The 22,030-nt window shown below is 48.6% G+C and overlaps 1 protein-coding gene across 3 annotated transcripts in view; it reads left to right on the top strand.

The window, feature by feature from the left end:
* Positions 1 to 22,030, top strand: part of KDM4A (lysine demethylase 4A) — a 500,020-nt gene that overhangs the window by 173,391 nt on the left and 304,599 nt on the right. For all 3 annotated transcript variants that reach the window (XM_086953195.1, XM_086953196.1, XM_086953197.1), the window contains 2 exons: positions 13,787 to 14,028; positions 21,253 to 21,455. In XM_086953195.1, coding sequence (XP_086809321.1) covers positions 13,787 to 14,028; positions 21,253 to 21,455 — 445 coding nt within the window. The remainder of the gene's footprint in view (positions 1 to 13,786; positions 14,029 to 21,252; positions 21,456 to 22,030) is intronic.

Genomic DNA, 22,030 nt, shown 5'->3' with positions numbered 1-22,030 from the left:
CCCAAATTGAAACTCCCCTCTCTGGACCTGTCCACGGTTTCTAATGAATGTTACCTAACATTCAATTGACCGCTTTACACCTCTCATATCTACCACACAGCCTCTGCACATGTTCCACACATCATGAAAGCCAGGTACCATAATTATTTGAATAAACCGATTATTACTTGAGGAGAACCGGTAGGCATTCTCCTCACAGCAATGCAGGTAAAAAGTCATGCACTCCTTGGCTGCAAGTCTCTGCCAGCACTGCCAATTACAGCAAAGCTTTGCTTACTTGGTTAGAAGATGGGACTGAAGAAGCTATTGCGGACGCTCTCCGAGGTATGAATTCCTTCACCCATATGGCACTACCTAGGCATAGAAGTCCTGTAGAGTTCAGGGTATCAACTTATAGGAGACAATTAATAACTCTGATCTCTCACCTTTGGGAGATGCTTGGGATAAGGATGAGGGGGCAATAGTCACTCAGAAATAAAAAGGAGTATACTTCTGATGTCTTCTAGTCATCCAAGCTGCCTGCTGATCAGTGAAGCCTCAACACTCTGCACCCAGAGTGCCGCTGAGGGTGCAATAACAGTGCATCACTGACCCTGGGAGACCCCCGAGTCTAACCCCAGAACCTTAACTCCCACAGTTGTTTACTTACCTGCAAAACGATAACCTGTTTTTCCTCCATAGGATAACATTGCCAATTTTCCCTCCAAGAAACGAGCAAGTGTGGAGTTTTGAAAACTAAAGATATTCTTTAAAAATCGTACAAATAACCAAAACGTGTTGTTCGAGGCATAGGAGCTGCAGATTACACACTGTGCATAGATGGCCACCTAGTGTTGGGCCCGGATGTTTGCAGTTTGTTTTGTTGTAGAAAAGTCTTTCGGAGTCACGGGATAGGTGACTCCTCCTTAGGATGATACTGCGCATGGGCATCGGCTCCATCCCCAGATTGTTTTTTCCGCCACTGGGCTCGGATGTGTTTCCAGCGCTCCGTGTTGGAACTGATTTCCTTCGGCGCGCAATCCTCATACAAAACTAAGTTTCGAATGCTTTCCAGTCGACGCTAATCTTCAAACATCGAGGATCTCGATTCCGGTCGTCATCAACGGCATTCGGGCCTACTTAGGCCTCAACTCCAGCTCATGGAAAGGACGCCATTTAAGAAGTGTCCTCAATGTGGGTCGAAGTTTCCCCACACCGACCTGCATGAGGTGTGTAACCTCTGTCTCTCTCCGGAGCACGAGGCGAAAGACTGTTCAGCTTGTGCCTCTTTCCGCTCCAAAAAGTCTATCCGGGACCGAAGAGGGAGGAGAGCAATGGCTCAAAGATCTTCAGCTCCGATTCCGGATGACATCTTCGAGGAAGGCGTCAACGTCTTCCTGATGGATACATTTGATAATGCACAAAGGTCTTCATCCATCTTGCCCATGCTCAAAGGAGCCTCCACACCACTGGAGTCAAGCTAGCCGGGCTGATGAGAGGTGTTACCTCGAAACCGGTCCGGTCCTCGGATGCTTGATTCCGGTCTGGGAAAGATATGTCTGTGTAGTTCGGACTGGACTGTTCCCATGGGGCACAGGGTCAGAGCTGATTTGCATAAAGCCATTATCTAACCCAGGGTGGTGTGGAGTGCAAAAAACGATGGATTTAGGCCCAGATCCTTGTACTGGGGTGAATGTAAGACATTGATCTACATTCTGTCCATCAAATTGTTTTTTGTAATTTTCTCCCAAAGGAGTGATCAAGCATGCTCCTGAAGTCTTCAAAGACCCAGTCAGAACTCGGGTCATTAACCCTCGGATAGAGAAAAATATAAAGCTGCCCCATCAGACCCAGCATATATTAAAGGCCCAGTACCACTAGACTCACTTGTAGTTTCCAACGCATGCAAAAGGGCAAACTCACAAACATCCGGTGAGGCTGCACCACCAGATAAAGAATCTAAGCTACTTGACGCATCAGGCAAAAGAACAGTGTCTCAAGCAGCAAACGTGTGGCGTATCGCCAATAAACAGGCACTGCCAGCCAGATATGACAGGGCACATTAAGATGAGCTAGAATCACTAATGAGGCAAGGATAGAGCAAACAAGCTCATCCAGGAGGGGAAAAACATCACAAACACCTCTATTAGCTGTGCCCTTGATGCAGCAGACACAGCCTCTAGGGCAGTTAACACCAGTGTCTTACTACGTAGACACACCTGGCTGCACATATCAGGGTTCAAACCCGATGTGCAAAGCGCCATTCTTAACCAACCCTTTGACGAACAACACCTATTTGGACCCGAGGTAGATGTATCATTAGAGAAAATGAAAAAAGATACAGACACCGCCAAATCTATGGGAGCCCTGCAGTCGCAGGCTCCCAGACGTTCATTTTGTCGCTCATACTATCGAGGTGCCACCAGGGTATATACCTCAGACACAGCTTCTACCTCGTACAAAGCCCCTACACAGTCTACCTACAGTAAAGACTTCCAAAGGGGTGGGTACAGGGGTAACAATAACCAAGGCAGAGGCAAAAAAAACAACTCGAGCTTTGCCTCTAACCCTGCCCAATGACTCCCTTCCCCCGCCTCATTCCACTCCTGTCGGGGGAAGACTTCAACAGTACCTGCCAGCCTGGGAAAACATCACATCAGACAGGTGGGTGCTCCAAATAATTCAATCAGGTTATTGTCTTGAACTAACATCTACCCCTCCAAACATACCATACAAGCAACGTCCAATGTCACAGGAACATTTAACATTGCTCAGACAGGAGGTAATATTCCTCCTGCAGAAAAATGCAATAGAAATAGTTCCAGAGCATCAGAAAAACAAAGGAGTATATTCCCTATATTTCCTAATACCAAAGAAGGACGGATCTCTAAGACCCATCCTAGACCTCAGGCCTCTAAACATTTACATACAGTCAGATCATTTTCATATAGTCACACTACAAGTACTCCCATTACTGGTACTAAACGACTTCCTTGTCACTCTAGATCTCAAGGACGTCTACTTCCATATTCCCATCCACGCAGCACACAGAAAATATCTCAGATTTGTGCTAGACGGACAACACTACCAGTTCGGAGTCACAACAGCGCCAAGGGTGTTTACCAAAGGCCTAGCAGTAGTAGCAGCACACTTAAGAAGACAGCACATTCACGTCTTCCCATATCTGGATGACTGGCTCATAAAAGCCAGCTCATAAAAACAGTGTGTGCAAAACACTCAAGCTACTATTCAACTGCTTTACAACTTAGGATTCACAGTAAATCACATCAAATCGCACTTGCACCCCTCACACATACAACAATATCTCGGCGCTACAATAAACACCCAATTAACACTAGCCTATCCCTCTCCAGCCAGGATAACAAGTGTACAAACTCTCCTAACAAAATTCAAACCACAACACTCGCTACCAGCTCGAGTGTTCATGCAACTCATAGGAATGATGGCATCTTGCATATCAGTAGTACCTCACGCAAGATTGCAAATGCGTCCTCTTCAAGAGTGCCTAGCACGCCAATGGAACCAGGCTCAAGGTCACTTAACAGACCTAGTGTTGGTAGGCGGTCGGACTCATCGTTCTCTGCAATGGTGGAACACCAAAAACCGTTCCAAGGGATGACCGTGTCTAGGACCAGTTCCCCAAGTAGTCATGACCGCGGACGCATCGCTCTCCGGTTGGGGAGCCCATCTACTGCATCACACCGTGCAGGGCAGGAGGACACCGCAACAAAAATTACTCCATATCAATCATTTGGAGCGGCTAGTGGTGTTTCTAGCTCTGAAAGCATTTCAAACTCAAGTGTCAGGCAAAGCTGTCTTAATCCGCACAGACAATATGATAGCTATGTACTACATAAACAAACAAGGGGGGACACACTCTCTGCAGCTCTCTGTTAGCACAACAGATATGGAGATGGGCTATACTGCTAAAAATCTTCCTCTTAGCCCAGCACATCCCAGGAGTATAAAACGCTATCGCAGATCTTCTAAGTCGACAAACACAGCAGATCCATGAGTGGGAACTTCACTCACAAGTTCTTCATCCGTTTTTCCAAATGTGGGGACAACCTCAGATAGACCTCTTTGCCACCCACGAAAACGCAAAATGCCCAAACTTTGCCGCCAGATACCCACACCCATTGTCCAAAGGCAATCGATATGGATGAACTGGTCAAAACTGTTTGCGTATGCTTTTCCTCCTCTCCCACTACTTCCGTTAGTGGTGCGCAAACTGCAACAACATTCCCTGACACTCATTCTAGACGCTCCAACTTGGGCCAGACAACCGTGGTACACCACGCTGCTGCAAATGTCTGTGGTGCCACATTAAAAACTAAATCGATCTCCACGCCTATTAACGCAGAACCATGGAGAGATCAGACACCCGGACCCAGCTCGCTCAACCTAGCGATCTGGCTCCTGAGGTCATAGAGTTGGTTACCTCAACCTTCCTCCAGAATACATGAACATCATTAAAGAAGCTAGACGCCCCACTACCAGAGCATGTTATGCTGCGAAGTGGAAACGCTTTGCCATATACTGCCAAACCACCAAATAGATCCCTTAGACGTGTCTATCCAACACATCATAGGATATCTATTACACCTTCAAAAGTGTAACTTAGCCTATACGTCTATCAGACTACACCTTGCTGCCATTGCAGCATACTTACAAAACAGACAACATCTGTCTCTTTTTAGAGTACCAACTATTAAAGCTTTCATGGAAGGACTCAAAAGAATAATTCTTCCCAGAACGCCACCAGCACCAATGTGGAACCTGAACATTATTCTTATAAGGTTGTTTTTTTTTAAAAATCTGTTTATTAGCATAGTGATCAGAGCAAAAACCTAGTTATGATCGCATCAATAAATCAGGGTGGAACATGTTTCTGCTTGCACAGTAATAGTGGTTACATAGTACATTGTGATTTTGAAATTTTTCCCTTATTGAATTAATATAACAAACCCTTACGAATCAAAATAGACCCTCCCTCCACCCTCAAGAAGCCCTCCTATTGCGTGCGCATAAACATCAGAATGTACATTGGCCTCACCCACGTCATTGTGTATCACGGTAAAGTCTATCCACACAGTCGGGCAGGGGTAGAATTAATAACAGTACGGGATCACCCGTACTATCGTCAAGTGCACCACAGTTCGAAACGGTACATGGAATCTCAAGAATGGCAGGACGTATTTAGTACATGTGCAACGAATCATTAGAGTCCCCATTGTCCCCTGTTTCAAACATTTCCAGAATGGCAAACCAGTCCAGTGAAATCGGTGTTTTCCTGAGGCCTCTATGTTCCTCCCTTTGCAGTGCTTCACCCTATGCCCTGCCCCAACGCATCACTTCTGCTTACCTTAAATCAGGATCAGGTGGCCTAGGTGATTTCCACCTCATCGTGATTGCTTGTTTCGCTAGCAATAGGGCCATGTCAGCAAAACGTGTTGCCACGCTCCTTGTGCGTGCCGTTAGTCCCAGTCCCAAGAGTACATATTCTAGGGTGAGTGTATGTGGCAGGGAGCCTGCTCCCCCGAGCAGGTCATTAATAGTGGTCCAATAATAGCCTAGTTTGGGGCAGTGCCATAGCATGTGTACTAGCGATGCGTCATCCGTGTCGCATCGGGGGCATGTGACAACTGCATCAGGGAACATCATGCGGTGTGGAGTCAGGTAGGCTCTGTGTAGTAACATCAGTTGGATGAATTTGAACTTGGGGTTTCTGGCTACCTTCTTGGGAAATTGGAGGATACGTTCCCATTCCTTATCCTATGTCTCTTTCCCATTTTGTTCTGGGAGGCGATAGAGGGACCGCCCTCCCCGTTCTGATGCTAGCGGTGAGCCACTTAGTTAGGTGGCTACCTGTCCCCATGAGGTACTGCATCGTTGGCAAGGGATTCGTGAGTGGTTCCCGCCCTTCGAGCGCCCACCTATTTGTTACATAATGTCGAAGGCCAGCATGCATGAGGAACGAGCCTCCAGGAACACCATGCGTGGCCCTGAAGTCTTCAAAGGACAGCAGGCGTCCCTCAGTAAAAAGGTCACCTACATGTGTCACCCCAGCGTCGTTCCAGGACATAAGTTTGTTCGTTGTGAGCGGTCCCGACTCTAGTGGGATTCCCAAAAGTGGAATTGTGGGGGCATAGGACGTCGTCGGGCATGTGTATTTCAACGCCTTTCGTCAGTATAATATAGCAAGGCGGAGGAGCGGTGGGTCGTCTCTTGGCAGGTCTGAGCGGGGTAAGAGCAAGGCATGGATACCCCCTTTAGCATGATCATCCTCTGTCATGTTAATCTCATGGAGGTTTCGACCCGCTAGCCAATAGGCCAGCCATTGTAGTTGGCACGCGTAGTTGTAGGCCCTGAAGTCTGGTATTCCCATGCCTCCGGAACCAGAGGGGAGCTGTAGTTTAGCAAGGCCTATGCGCCTGCGCCCCGGCCCCCACACGAGTTCCGTAAGGAGTGTGTCTAGTGTTTTAAAGGTCGCCGCAGGGATCAGGAATGGTAGATTGGTGAAGTAGTAAATGAGGCGGGGAAGCATTATTATTTTGGAGATGGCCACTCTGCCGGCTACCGATAGAGGTAGTGACAGCCAAAATTGGATTTGCGTTTTCAGTGCTCTAATGGCCCTCCCGAGGTTGCCATCTATCATTACTTCGGCATCCCTGTAAATGTGTATCCCGAGATATCGGAAAGTGGTGTCTGCCATTTAGAATGTGTGTGGTGCGAAGGGTAGAGGATCGAACAAGCCTGCGTTTGCAAAGGTGAATCCGTATGACTTGGGTTCGCTTATGGTGAGGCCTGATAATGACCTGAAGTCCTCAAATATTTGAGGCATGGGGTCCAGGTTGCCCCGCAGATCATGGAGATATAAGATGATATCGTAGGCGTAGGCGGACATTACGTGTGTCGTCCCGTGTCTTCGAATGCCACAGTGGGGGGCCGCCGTCCGGAGTTTACAGAGCAGTGGTTCGAGGGCCAGGATAAATAGGAGCGGGGAGAGTGGGCAACCCTGCAGAGTGCCCCTTGCTATGGCTATTGGTCCTGAAATGTGTTTGGAGGTGCGCACCCGAGCCGTGGGACGGGTGTATAGCAGTTTGACCCAGGCAATATATTCGGGTGGAATCCCGAATTTCGCGAGCGTAGCAAACATGTAATCCCATCTGAGGGAATCAAAGGCCTGTTTCAAATCCAATGAGATGCAGCCCTCGGAGCCCACGTCCGCCGGGTCTCGTAGCATCGTCTGTGCCAGCCTTCTAAGATTCCTAGCCGTACTTCGGCCTGGCACAAAACAACACTGGTCGGGATGGATCAGCTGTGGAATGAATTGTGCCAATAGCGTCGCTAGCACCTTGCTCAGAATCTTATAATCGGTGTTGAGGAGAGATAAAGGTCTGTAATTAACCAGGTGCATCCCATCTTTGCCCGGTTTTAATAGGGAGGTTATTAACGCTTGTAGGGATGACTGTGGCAGGGAGGTGGTCCGCAAAGCTTCCAGTTATATAGTGTGTAAGCGCGGGGCTAGGAGATCTATGAATGTTGCATAGAATTCGGCCGGTAGGCCGTCCGTCCCAGGGGCCTTGCTCCTCGGGAGAGCGTGTATCGCCTGCCTAATCTCTGCTATCGTAATGTTACGCTTTAAGTCCTTACATTGCCTGTCGGTGAGTTGGGGTAGTTCTAAATCCCTCATGAATTCCTCAAGGGCGGCCTCTGAGAGGTGTTGGTGGGGGCCATATAGTGTAGTGTAGTAGTCTTTGAATGCAGTGTTGATTCCTATTTGAGTGGAGGTCAATATCCCTGTCTGGTCCATTATTTCCAAAATCGGATGGGATACTGGAGAGTCTCGTATAATACGGGCCAGCAGGGGGCCAGATCTATCCGCCTGTGTGTGCTGCCTATTAGTGAATTCCCTGTAATCTAATAGTCTTAGGTCTTCTAGTAGCTCAGCGTGTTTTATATGTGCGTCCTGCAGCGGTGTGAAGTGTGCATTCGTGCCCGCAGCTTCACTCTCCAGGGACGCCAGTTTACCCTCCACCTCTTTTAGGTTATTGATCACCTCCCGTCTTCTGCCCACCCGGGTGGCCATCGCCTCTCCTCTGAGGAAGACTTTGAAGGTGTCCCACTCTATTTGTCGGGTGCTGGCGGTATGTGCGTTCGTGTCAAAGTAGGCTTCAATGGTGTCTGACAGGGACGACCTGAAGACCGTGTCTTCAAGCAATTCCGTGGACAATCTCCAAGTCGGGATGGGAGCCAGCGGTCGGCCCCATTGCCAAGTGAGTTCAACAGGGTTATGATCCGAGAGGGTTTTCCCCATGTGCTGAGCCTGAACAATCGATCCCGTCAGGGAACGGGAGCAGAATATATGGTCTATTCTGGTGTGTAGCTGGTGCGGTGGGGAGAAAAAGGTATATTCCCTGTCTAGTAAATGTGTGCTGCGCCACGCGTCTGCCAAATCCCAACCCTCCGCCCATTGTGCCAGTGCGTCTGCCTGTTTCCTGCTTTCGGTGGCATGCAGTGGGGGGTGTGACCTATCCAGAGCAACATCTAGCACAGCGTTGAAATCCCCCCCAATCACCCAGTGATGATCAGCCCAATCCGCAAGGATCCCGTTGACATTCGCCAAAAAGTCCGACTGACCTGAATTCGGTGAGTACACACAACCAAGCACAACAGCATCCCTATCCAATAAACCCCTCACAAACACAAATCTACCCTCTTTGTTAATTCTCTGCTCTAACAGTTTAAAGGGAACAGAATTGCGAAGCCAAATAGCTGCCCCCCTAGAGAACGCAGAATAGGAAGTAGCGAAGAGCTGCCCTCTCCATTTCTTGCGCAGTTTCACATTTTCGGCACTGTTCAGGTGTGTCTCTTGCAGGCAAGCCACCATGATTCCCCTACGGTTGAGTTGGGCTAGGATTCTGTGCCGTTTGTGAACCGAGCCCATGCCCCGCACATTCCAGGTGCACAAATGGTAAACATTAAGTGGCCCCATGACCGACCGTGTAATGCAGTAATGGTGAGCTCATGGGTGTCCATGCCAGATATGTCTTACTGCAGGAGAGGAGTGTCATACAAACAGGTAACCCCTGAACATTAAGGTCCCCAGGCCAACGGGCCCCGGGAGCCGAACCAAGATGCCCAACGTGGGCATAAGTCAACTAGTTCCATGTGCATGTGGTGGGGGGGAGCAGACCACTCGTGCCTGTCTCTTATTGGCCTGCGATGGCAGGGTAGCCCCCCATAAACTAGGCCCTTTTGCAACCCTCCTGATGCGGAGAATGAGATCATTCATACGTTACCACCCGGAGAGTGTCCAGCGTGTTGCTGCTCAGAACTCTGCTGCCATCTGGGCCGTGATCTTAGGAAACAATTGCAGGCTGTCCACCGATCCTGATACCTCGGTGTGCGTGTCAGTGGTGACAGTGATCCTGCTCCCGCGTCGTGTGCGGCGAGCGCCTCCTCCGTCAGCCGCATCGTTGATGACTGACCCGCTGGCCGGTCCCCTGTAGCCTGTGCCCTTGTCGGTGACCCCGCCGAGGGGCGGGTTCGTCTGGTGTTGGGAGTGGTGTCCCTCCGGTCTGGTGGGCTCCGATGTCTGCTGCTTCCGGCGTCGGCAAATGGGTCCTGTGAGGCCGGTGGTGTTAGTGTGACCTCCATCCATTCCTCCGCCTCCTCCGGCGAGTCGAAGAAGTGAAATTTGTTACCATGTAGGATCTTGAGCCGTGCGGGGAACAGGAGCACATATTTCATGTCTCTCTCTCGCAATTTTCGCTTCACTCCCATGAAGGTGGATCTGGCTCGTTGTACCGTGGGCGTGAAGTCAGGATATACTGAGACATTCTTGTCCTCATAGCGTAATGGTGCCTTCTCTCGAGCCACCCTCAGCACAGTGTCACGATCCTTGTAGTGGAGGAGGCGCGCAATCAGAGGACGAGGGGGTGCTCCCGGTTGTGGGGGTCTCGACGGCATTCTGTGTGCTTGTTCCACACTGTACAGGGCAGTAAGATCCTCCGGGCCCACCATTTTCCGTAGCCAGTCTTCCACGAATTGGGTGGGGTTTCTCCCCTCGCTCCGTTCCGGAATGCCTAGGATGCGGACGTTGTTGCGGCGGGCACGTCCTTTCGCATCATCCACCCTGTCCCATAGTTGTTTGAGTTGTTTCTCCACGCCCTCCAGCTTCGCCGAGTGTTCCGTCTGTTGGGGAATGAGGTCGTTCAGCGCTATTTTCTGTTCTGAGACTCGCTCCGCCAGTTTGTTATGATCAGCTTGGGGCAGGGAGAGGCCCATCGCCATGCTGTCTAAGCGTGATTCCAGCGCCTCACGTGTGGCGTGTATTTCGTTGAGGATAAGATCTAGTTTGGCGTCTTGAGAACCCTTCCCTGTCGGTGGGATAATGTCCACATTTGAGGAGGCTAGTGGGTCCTCGAGCCCGTGGACTGCATGTCCTCCGGCGCGCCTTGGTCCTGGGTCCTGCCCCTGTGTCTGCCCATTGACCTAGTAAGCAGGGTGGCGCTGTAGATGGTGCATCCACCGGTCACGGCCCTTACAATTGTCCTCGCACAGCACCGGAGGTTGGCCGCGCAGTTCCTTGAGCCAACAGGAAGGAGGCAGGTGTTAGGTAGGTCCCCAGAACAAATAGGTCAATGGTGCTGCAGTAAGGATAGCGCCTCTGGCGGGTGCGGTGGCGCCCCGCGAAGGGTCCTGCGTATGGCTACTGTCCCGGCCCCAGCAAGGAGATATGGGGGGGGGCCACGGTCCGCAGGCAGGGGGAAACACCTCAGAGGCCGGGAGGATGGGAGGCGCCTCTCGCCCGGTCCAGTAGTAGTGACCTCGTGGACTGTGGCCCGCCCGCAGGCCGCCGTGCGGGTGTACCCCGTGAAGGTGGTTGGGGGCCCCTGCCTTGTTGACGAGTGCAGGGGCCTTGCGTGGGTGTTGCACTGCGCCCCCTGTGCCCTTGTCTCCGGGTTGCCGCAGCGCGCTCCAGGCAGTGCAGGGCGCCGTATCCGTCACTCGGGGTATCCGGGGGCCCAAAGAGAAGACAAGATGGCGCCCGCAGCACCGCTGCAGCGCCGGGACGCACCGCGCTGCTGGTGCGCGTCTCGGCCAGCTGTCTCGGGTCTCCCCGCGCCAATGATCGTCCTCACGCTCCCCCGGCCCCACTCTCCTCACCAGTTCTTCAAGTCCGTGCGGGTGCCTCCTCGCCGTGCAGGCGGGCGTTGGTCCAGTCCCGGTGTCCGCAGCCGCGGGCGGGCCGCCCAGCAGGATAATACCGTCTGGGGATCTCAGCGCCAGGGTGGAGGCAGTAAGGCGGTAGCCGAAGCGGTAGCCTGCCACCGTCCACGGGCCCATCGGCAGGTTCCGTATCCCGTCTCCGGCCTGGAGCACCCTCACAGCGTGCCGATACCCGGCAGCAGTTCAGTCACTCGGCCAATCGAGGCCGCGGCTGACCACGGCGCAGCAGGCACCACAGTCCCCCAGCGTCTCCGGTGATGTCCGAGGGGGGCGGCTTTCCGTCGCTGCACGCCGCTCACCTCCTGAGGCTCCGGGCACGATTTCTAGGCAGGTCGCACTCTGGGCAGGCAGGATAATTTGCTTGTGTCGAGGGCTAAGGACGGAGCTCTTCAACTACACGTCCGCCATGATCGGCTCTTGGCCACGCCCCCCTTGTTCTTACAAGGTTAATGGGTCCTCCCTTTGAACCATTACATAAATGTGAATTTCAAATCGTAACTTGGAAAGTAGCTTTCCTAGTAGCAATTACTTCTCTTAGAAGGGTTAGTGGACTACAAGCATTTACCATTCAAGAACCCTTTTTGCAAATGCATCATAACAAAGTGGTTCTTCGTACTAATCCAAAATTCCTGCCTAAAGTCATTTCACCATTCCATCTAAACCAATCCGTTGAGCTGCCCGTATTCTTCTCGCAGCCTCAAACAGTCGCAGAAAGGGCTCTACACACTTCAGACGTTAAAAGAGCTCTGCTGTACTATATCGAAAGAACACAATCGTTTCGTAAAACAGAACAACTTTTTGGGTCTTTTTCACCGCCACACAAAGGCAACCCTATATCAAAATCGGGGATCGCCAGATGGATAGTTAAATGCATACAAATGTATTACCAAAAAGCAAAGCGCACGTTGACAAATCCTCCAAAAGCCCACTCAACAAGAAAGATAGGGAGTTCAATGGCATTCTTAGGGAACATCCCCTTAGATGACATATGCAGAGTAGTTACATGGCTCACACCGCACACATTCACAAAGCCTTATTGTGTAGATGTGCAAACTAAACAACAAGCCACTGTGGGCCAGGCTGTATTAAAAACACTGTTTCAAACAACTGCAATAGATACGGGTAGTCGCCGCTAGGTGTGGGTACTGCAATACAATCTATGCATTATGTGTAATCTGCAGCTCTTATGCCTCGAACGGAAAATGCTACTTACCAGTATGCATCTGTTCTTGGCATGTAGAGCTGCAGAGTTACACACGCCCACCCGCCTCCCCGGCTGCCTTTATCTGTTCCAGTATTATCTTAATTAGATACAAACCACATGGACATCACTACTTCTTGTACAGCTCCATCACTTCCCTAATGGCGAAAAACAATCTGGGGATGGAGCCGATGCCCATGCGCAGTATCATCCTAAGGAGGAGTCACCTATCCCGTGACTCTGAAGAACTTTTCTACAACAAAACAAACTGCAAACATCCGGGCCCAACACTAGGTGGCCATCTATGCATAGTGTGTAACTCTGCAGCTCTAAATACCAAGAACAGATGCATACTGGTAAGTAGCATTTTCCTTCTCACCTGTTTGCAGAACATGTCCCAGTGCTGAATTTAGGCATCCAGCACTGAGTTGGAAAAAGTAACGTAAAAGTAACTTACCTGCAATTTGAAAGTTTCTAAGTGTGGAGTTTTGAAATCTGAAAATATTCTTTAAAAATCGCACGAATAACAAAAACGCATTTACTCACCTGTTTACAAGAAATGTCCCAGTGCTGAATCTAGGCATCCAGCACTGAGTTAAAAAAAGTAACGTAAAAGTAACTTGCTTGCAATTTATTGAAAAAGCCTATTCATTCCAATGTACTATATTTGCTTTGTGTTGCATATTACTGCTCTCCTGTAAATAAGTACAATTTCTATTGCGTTTTCAAACTGTTCTATATCCAGTAACCAAATAACAACAGTATTTTTTTATACAAAGCAATTGGACTAGAGTTTAGTTCTTGAGTGTGTGAATTCATTTGCTGACTGAGTGGGTACATCAAATGCTTACTACTGTCATCTGATACTGCCTTAATGCTCGACCAAGCTACCACTATTAGAGAGTAAGGTTCTATCTAACTTTAACATCTGCCTACTTCTGGGAACACTTGGACTCTGTACACACTATACCTCATTTTGGTGTAGTATATATAGATCCAGTTTCTTACACCCATTCCATGCTGGGGATGTTTTTTCCCAAAAACTCCAAGCAGTGCTTCCAAGGGCTCTGGAGTTACATGAGTGCTTGTCGTGAGTAGCATTAACCGAATTCTTTACTCCCCTTGCTACACTGCAGCTGTTCTTTAAGGTCTAATGCAGAGGCTTACCATTTGGTGCAACCCCTTCTAAGGCCAAATCTTTCTTACCCATCGAACTGTGCTTCTGTAGTGCTATTCTAACCTTTACCTATATCTCATGTATTGACATTGTAAACTGTATTTTGCATTTCTGTGCAGCCGTTTTCTCTGAACAAATTGTAACCCATGTCTTCTCTTCCCTCATTATAGTGCTCTTGCAGGAAGGACATGGTAAAAATATCAATGGATGTCTTTGTAAGGAAGTTCCAGCCAGATCGGTATAAGCTCTGGAAAGCTGGCAAGGATACTACAGCCATTGACCACTCCCGTCCAACACCTGAAGCTGCTGAGTTCCACAAGGCTGAGTGCAGTGATGAGTGTGAAGATGAAGATGAAGATGAGGAGAAATGCAAAGAGGAAACTGAACCTATGGATACTGTGGAGAAAAAGAGGTAATACTTGCTTTCTTTGTGTCACTTGGTATGACCATAAAAAAATCCGGTTGTACAAAACTGTTGCAAATAAGGGACATCTTTTTGTGTCCAAGGACCTTTGCACATATGCTGTATAGCATGTGGCTGCCTCTATTCTCTGTTAGACCAAGACATGCGGTTGTTGTGGTGTGCTGAGGGCACCTCTAAGAAACAACATACCTGCAATGAAACACTGCCTGATTAATCGCGTCTCGGGCAGCATGTTATGTTAAGGGATCTTATATAGCGCACGGCTGCCCCAGCAAAGGGGCATGGAACATAGCAATGAAGTTGAAGAGCTTTATAAGTTCAAAATAAATCAATAACATTCCTATTTGTATTCTTGAGGTGGCAGAAATGGAAAGCACAAATGGTTAATTTTCTCAAACACCTTGTATTACCGTACCTCAGGACTTCACTATAGTTGTTGGTTTATTTGTGGTTCTGACTTTTGAGGTCTTACTTAAATTTTAGGTAAGATTCTTAACCATAATCCGGCCAGAAAGTGACTAAGGTGTAGGTTCTAATCATAAACCTACATACAGTTTTTCTAATAGTCAAACTAGAGATCGAAACTATCTTTCTTGTGTAACCTGGCAATTGGAAGCTACTTTAATCAATCAGTCCAGTTGTTGTCTTTGTCGTTCTCCTCTTCCGTCTGTCGGCTAGACCCACGTAGGATCACTTCACCATTACATTGCAAGATTAAATACCTGTAATGCGCAGGGAAACTTTGTATTCATCAGAATATTTCCAGGTTGATAGATGGCTATTTCAGGAAGTGTGCGTGTTGCTATTGCTTTTTTTTACTTCTGAGGGGTTGATATGCAGAGTAGCCATTGATCTTTCTTTATGCTTGCAATACTCAGAGGCCAGGCCCAGAGGATCTACTGGAAGGTCAGTAGTCTAGAACAGTGGTTCCCAAACTGGTGTCCTTGACACATTCCCTGGAGGTCCCCAGGCAGCAGTTTTAAAAGCACTACAAAGTTCCCTGTTTAATCAGCAGTTTTAAAAGCAACAATAAAAGTGTCAAGATAACTCCAGTGATTAATGTACGTGCTGAAGAGTGATGGTAGTTTTATCTAGTGGTAGCTTTGACTTCTCTAAGGAAGCGCAGAGGCTTAATATGCCTGCTGCAAAGAATGTGTACCATGCATTTAAACAAGCATTTGCAATGCAATAGGTCTCGCATTTATGCAAGTTTGAACTATTGATATTGCAAATGACAATTCCTTTTATTTAGGTTTTAAAAACAAAAATAAAAGGCATTGTCATTTGCAATGTCAATAGCTCAAACCCGCTTAAATGCGAGACCTATTGCATTGCAAATGCTTGTTTACTTTGTCAGTTACAGCTGAATTTTCACTATATAGCTCATTCTACTCCAAATGCTGAAGTGTGGCTTTTACGCTATGTACAACCCAATCAATCAATCAATCAATCAGTCATGGCATTTGTATAGCGCACTACTCACCCGGAGGGTCTCAAGGCGCTTGGGGGAAGGGGGGTCTGCTATTGCTCGAACAGCCAGGTCTTGAGTTGTCTCTTGAAGGCGAGATGGTCCTGGGTCAGCCGGAGGTGGGTGGGGAGGGAGTTCCACGTCTTGGCCGCCAGGTAGGAGAAGGATCTTCCTCCTGCGGTGGCTCTTCGGATGCGTGGTACGGCGGCGAGGGGAAGGCTTGTTGAACATAGCTGGCGGGTGTGCGTGTAGAAGGTCAAGCGGTCGTTGAGGTACTTGGGGCCCAGGTCGTGGAGGGACTTGTGTGCGTGGGTGAGGAGTCTGAACGTGATTCTCTTGCTGACGGGGAGCCAGTGCAGGTCCCTCAGGTGTCCGGAGATGTGGCTGCGTCGGGGGATGTCCAGGATGAGTCGGGCGGAGGCGTTCTGGATGCGTTGGAGTCTTTTCTGTAGCTTGGCTGTGGTTCCGGCGTAGAGGGTGTTTCCGTAGTCCAGTCGGCTTGTGACGAGTGCCTGGGTGACCGTCTTCCTGGTTTCGGTCGGGATCTATCGGAAGATCTTATGGAGCGTGTGTAGGGTGTTGAAGCATGATGAGGAGACGGCGTTGACTTGTCTGGTCATCGAGAGGGAGGAGTCTAGGATGAAGCCCAGGTTGCGTGCATGGTCTGTTGTCTTAGGCGTAGGGGCCGGGGGCCACCAGGTGTCGTCTCAGGCGGAGGGCGATGGTCCTAGGATGAGGACTTCCGTCTTGTCTGAGTTCAGTTTCAGGCGGCTGTTCTTCATCCACTCTGCGACGTCTTTCATCCCTTCGTGTAGGCTAGTTCTGGCGTTGGCGGGGTCACTGGTGAGGGAGAGGATCAGTTGGGTGTCGTCGGCGTAGGAGATGATGTTGAGGTTGTGTTGGCGTGCGATGGCTGCAAGGGGTCTCATGTAGACGTTGAAGAGGGTGGGGCTGAGTGATGATCCTTGCGGTACGCCGCAGATGACTTTGGTGGCCTCGGAACGAAACGGGGGAGGCGGACTCTCTGTGTTCTTCCGGCGAGGAACGAGATGATCCATTCCAGAGCCTTCTCTTGGACACCTGTGTTGCTGAGGCGTTGGACTAGGGTGCGGTGGCAGACAGTGTCGAACGCTGCGGAGAGATCCAGGAGGATGAGGGCCGCTGTTTTCCCGTTGTCGAGCAGGGTTCTGATGTCGTCGGTGGCTGCGATGAGGGCGGTCTCAGTGCTGTGGTTCGCTCGGAAACCGGACTGCGAGGGGTCAAGGGATCCGTTCGTCTCGAGGAAGGCGGCAAGCTGTCTGTTGACGGTCTTCTCGATGACTTTGGCAGGAAAAGGGAGGAGTGAGATGGGGCGAAAGCTCTTGAGGTCGGTGGGGTCCGCTGTTGGTTTCTTCAGTAGGGCGCTGAGCTCGGCGTTCTTCCAGCTCTCCGGGAAGGTGGCGGTGTTGAAGGAGATGTTGATGATGTCCCGCAGTTGGGGTGCGATGATGGAGTCCGCCTTGTTGAAGACGTGGTGGGGGCAGGGGTCGGTTGGAGATCCGGAGTGGATGGTGTTCATCCCAGTAGTTTTCTACAGAATGATGCAGTTATAGCTGGCTAGTAAAATACTTCTACCACACTGTTCAGCAATGTGATGTCTACCTCCGTCAGATTATTCTATATGGAAAAGTGTCCCATGGTCCGTGCACGTAGGTGGCACTCTTTTATGTTTTATTACTTCCGTGAGAATACCTACAATGCAGAACCAGAATTACAAGGAACCTTTTCTTAATGCTGAGCTGCTACTTCATTTCATTATTGCAAGCGAATAGGCATACATAGATTTCAGGTTCCCATGTATTATACGTTTTTAAAGCCAGCTGGTTCTCCTAATATTTAGTTCTGCATATTAAAGAAAATTCTTGGTTCCAGGACTCTGGCTAATGTCAAGATAGAGAAGTGTATTTTGCAAGAGATGTCTGAATTTTCTCTTGCTACGTTGGAGCATTGCCAGACCAGCATTTTATAATAATGCAGAGCACTTTGAGTTGGCCGAACACTGACTGTTGTTTGCACAGTCCAGACATTTTGCAACAGCTTTATAAATCACTCTTTTCTTATTCCATTTGTTTATTTTCCTCAAAAGTAATCTAAGTCTTGGAAAGCAGTTAATGAAGGTGACCCTCCTCAAGAAACGTATAAAGGCCTTGGCTTTTCAAGTGAAGTTGGAGGGGGTTACCTATTTTCTATTTGTTGGATTTTGAGCAATGTGAACACTGAAAGCATAAAAGGCTTCATAACCTTCAATAATGTTACAAACAGGTGCTTGCACGTACTGGCAAACACCCCTGACTGCTCGGATCACACCACCTCCGGTGTCCTTTTTTAAGTGTTGGGATATTAAGAAGTAAGTGTTCAATACAAAATTAAAGTTTGAAAAGCAGCAAGTGTAGCACCGGTATGTAACACTTCACTGATTCATATTACAGTGGATGGAGATTTCTACCCAAAAACACGAAAGGGAGAGAACGTGCTTTGATGCAATGTGGCTTAAGCTGCAGATTCCCCTTCAGGAGCCAACCTGAATCCGAAACCTTTTCCCCCAGCAATGGCATGTCAGTGCCGGCCTCTGTAGCTACACTCTGTCTAAATTAAGACCCACACGGATATGCTGAACGATTGCCCTTCTCCTTCAGGTAAATTCCCAACATGGAATTATCTCCCAAGATCCTCCCACAACAAAACACAAGCATTAGAAATGCAATAGGTCTCGGATTTATTTGAGTTACAGGTAATGGCATTGTAAATGGCAATGTCTTTTATCCATGTGTTATGGAGTGTATCCATGTGGTGTGTAGTAGAAATATGTGGGTTGTATTGGAATTGTAGCAATGGTGGCACGCTGCGCTTTAGATCAATATGTTTAAAAGTAAAGTGCACCATACTGCGATTGCTACAATAGTTTATTGTGGATGCGTTAACAATTGATGTCTGCACTGATGGCTGTTGGTGCACTCACTCTTCACTCACTCACACTCTGCGCTCATTCTGCTCTCACTCTGCACTCACTCTGCACTCACTCTCACTCTGCAGTCAATCTCTCTGCATTCACTCTCACTCTGCAGTCAATCTCTCTGCATTCACTCCCACTCTGCACTCACTCTCACTCTGCACTCATTCTGCTCTCACTCTGCAGTCAATCTCTCTGCATTCACTCCCACTCTGCACTCACTCTGCACTCATTCTGCTCTCACTCTGCAGTCAATCTCTCTGCATTCACTCTCACTCTGCACTTACTCTGCACTCACTCTGCACTCACTCTGCACTCACTCTGCACTCACTCTGCTCTCACTCTGCAGTCAATCTCTGCATTCACTCTCACTCTGCACTCACTCTGCACTCACTCTCACTCTGCACTCATTCTGCTCTCACTCTGCAGTCAATCTCTCTGCATTCACTCTCACTCTGCACTCATTCTGCACTCATCGAACTGTGCTTCTGTAGTGCTATTCTAACCTTTACCTGTATTTCATGTATTGACATTGTAAACTGTATTTTGCATTTCTGTGCACCATACTGCGATTGCTACAATAGTTTATTGTGGATGCGTTAACAATTGATGTCTGCACTGATGGCTCATGGTGCACTCACTCTTCACTCACTCTCACTCTGCAGTCAATCTCTCTGCATTCACTCTCACTCTGCAGTCAATCTCTCTGCATTCACTCCCACTCTGCACTCACTCTCACTCTGCACTCACTCTGCGCTCACTCTGCGCACACTCTGCACACACTCTGCACACACTCTGCGCTCACACTGCAGTCACTCACACTCTGCGCTCACTTTGCAGTCAATCTCTGCGCTCACTCTGCGCACACTCTGCGCTCACTCTGCACTCACTCTGCACTCACACTGCAGTCACTCACACTCTGCACTCACACTGCAGTCACTCACACTTTGCGCTCACTCTGCAGTCAATCTTTCGGCACTCACTCTCATTCTGCACACACTCTGCGCTCACTCTGCACACACTCTGCACACACTCTGCGCACACTCTGCACTCACACTGCAGTCAGTCACACTGCAGTCACTCACACTCTGTGCTCACTCTGCAGTCAATCTCTCTGCACTCACTCTCACTCTGCACTCACTCTGCAGTCAACCTCTCTGCACTCACTCTCACTCTGCAATCACTCTGCAGTCAACCTCTCTGCACTCACTCTCACTCTGCACTCACTCTGCAGTCAACCTCTCTGCACTCACTCTCACTCTGCACTCACTCTGCAGTTACATATAATCTCTTCTGTCACTTTTCAAAGCAATTCCATAGGTTCGAAATAGACATCAATAGATACAATCAGTTGTATGTAGAGAACTAGTCTCAGGGCTACCGCTTCATATCACAATATTCAGTCATTAGACAATATATATATAATAAAAACGAGCAAGAGTGAGCATATAATTATTATTGCGTATTCTCAGGCTGAGAATACGCAAGTTTATCCCAGAACGTCAAAATTGGTCACAGTGTACTACAATCTTAAGTTGCTGCATGATATGTATTGGTGGGGTGCAATCCTGGCACACAGTAGCACACAGCCAGTATTGTGCAATTATGGTTCGGAAGTACAATTATTAATTACTTCCCGTTGAACAGGAAATAACAATGTGGGCCGTTAATTTTCCAGGTCAAATTGTGATTAGAATTCTCGGTTCATGGCTGACTAACATCCCCATTTAGCACCTGGCCAGAGCATGCGATGAATAGGAATGCAGGAGCTGGTACAGTGCAGGAGTTTGGGATGATATTGGTGAGCAGATGCAGAAGTGGCTGGAGCCAGGCATGAGGGGGCCATCCATCCTCTTTCCGTGCTGTAGGAAGTGGATTGCGAGGCTGAGTTGCGCTTGTGCCTTTAGACCCTGCCTAATTTTCTGATTTTACTGCCCAGATTTTTTGGACAGTAAATCAGGCCAGATTTTCCTACCCTTGGATAGTCTGGGTTGAGGTGCACTGAGCTAGTCCTGAGCAGGTGGAGTGGTATTCCACCCAGGGATATCACTCTGCAGAACTTGTAATTGAGTCCCAAGTACCTAAATGCTTTAAAAGTGTTTAGGCAACGTGCCTTGGCCCTATAAGTTATCATCTTTTGTTATATTTTGTACACCTTAATTGGAGTGTCATAATTTACTAATTTGTACATATGTACACATGTAACCTATTTGAATTGGTTGCTTGGTCTGATTGGACAGTTCCTGACTCGTACTAGAGCATTATAGAATTGACCTCCTAAAGGCAGATACTTAGTTACCTAATTGGTGTGTCCCTATGCTTGCAGCCTAGGCATGCCAGTGTTAAACAGCAGTATCAACCATGTGTGGTGCCATCTGGATCCAAGGAACAGACCCCATACCTTAGTCACAGTAACTTAACACACCTAACGCACATCTCACCTCATCTTCATGAGGCCTTTCAGTGGTGGCCTTTACCTGGAGACCAGCTTTTGTAACATAATGCTGTATATCATACTCATGACAGATGCTTCCTTGCATGAATTGGGAGTTTTGTTTTACTTTCTAGTGTACATTAGCTGAAAGGAGCAGTTTGAATATTTGTTTGGGTGACGGGACTTAGGAAGCTATTGTGAACTTTCTCAGAGGTCTGACTTTCTCTACCCGTATGGAACTACCTAGGCATAATGTCCTGTAGAGGGCAGGGTATCGACTTATAAGGGACAATGAATAACTCTAAATTCTCACCTTTCTAGCGTGACCAAGCAACAAATTGGAACCAAGAGGCACCGGGTATGTTTGGAGGTACCACAGGAAGTCAGCACAAGTGAATGCTTTCCAAAGGATGAGTTAAGCACTCCTCAGTATGAGGCAGAACTACCTGTTGAGGTTCCAGTTGCTGATTTGCCTCCCGTCTGCAATGATGTTATGAAATATGAGGAGACAGTAATATCACCAGGTGAGAGATGAATGCCGACCCTATCTGTAGAAATCTCAAGTTGAGTAATGTTACATAGACCGAATTTTTCAGTTCCTTCCACATGCCTTGCATTTGCCATCCACTTAGGTTTTCCTGTTGGTTCTCCCGGTAAAAGTGGGGGTTTGAACCGGGGGCTGCCATCTGCTAGCAGCAGAGGCTGGGGTTGCATTACAAAGGCGGCAAGTCCTTTGAAGCTTCAGAGCACTGTGCTCATTCTGGGTGGGGCGGGGGGAGGGGAGGTGTGAGACCACCACCCATGATGGGCTTTGTTTCTCGCCTCAAAGAGCAGGGGCTCTTGTCCGAGGGGTAAAGAAACATGTCTGGTGGAGGGAGACTGCCTAAAGCCAGTCAGAGACCACACCAAGGTTGGTAGACTTTATGGGGGCACCTCTGGTACATGTTGTTATAAATCCAACACTGGCATATTTGTGGGTTTATTGAGATGAGTTCTTTGGTACCAAACACTCCTGGGTTCAGTGAAGCCATAATGGTATTGGGGAATTAAAGTTGTTGAGTTTCCAGCCTGTTTACTCTCTATGGCTTCCCTGGCACTT

Source organism: Lissotriton vulgaris, chromosome 1_2, assembly GCF_964263255.1.
Source record: "Lissotriton vulgaris chromosome 1_2, aLisVul1.2, whole genome shotgun sequence".
Lineage (NCBI taxonomy): Eukaryota > Metazoa > Chordata > Amphibia > Caudata > Salamandridae > Lissotriton > Lissotriton vulgaris.
Note: the sequence above shows the minus strand (reverse complement) of the source record. Positions and strands in the feature narration are given on the sequence as shown.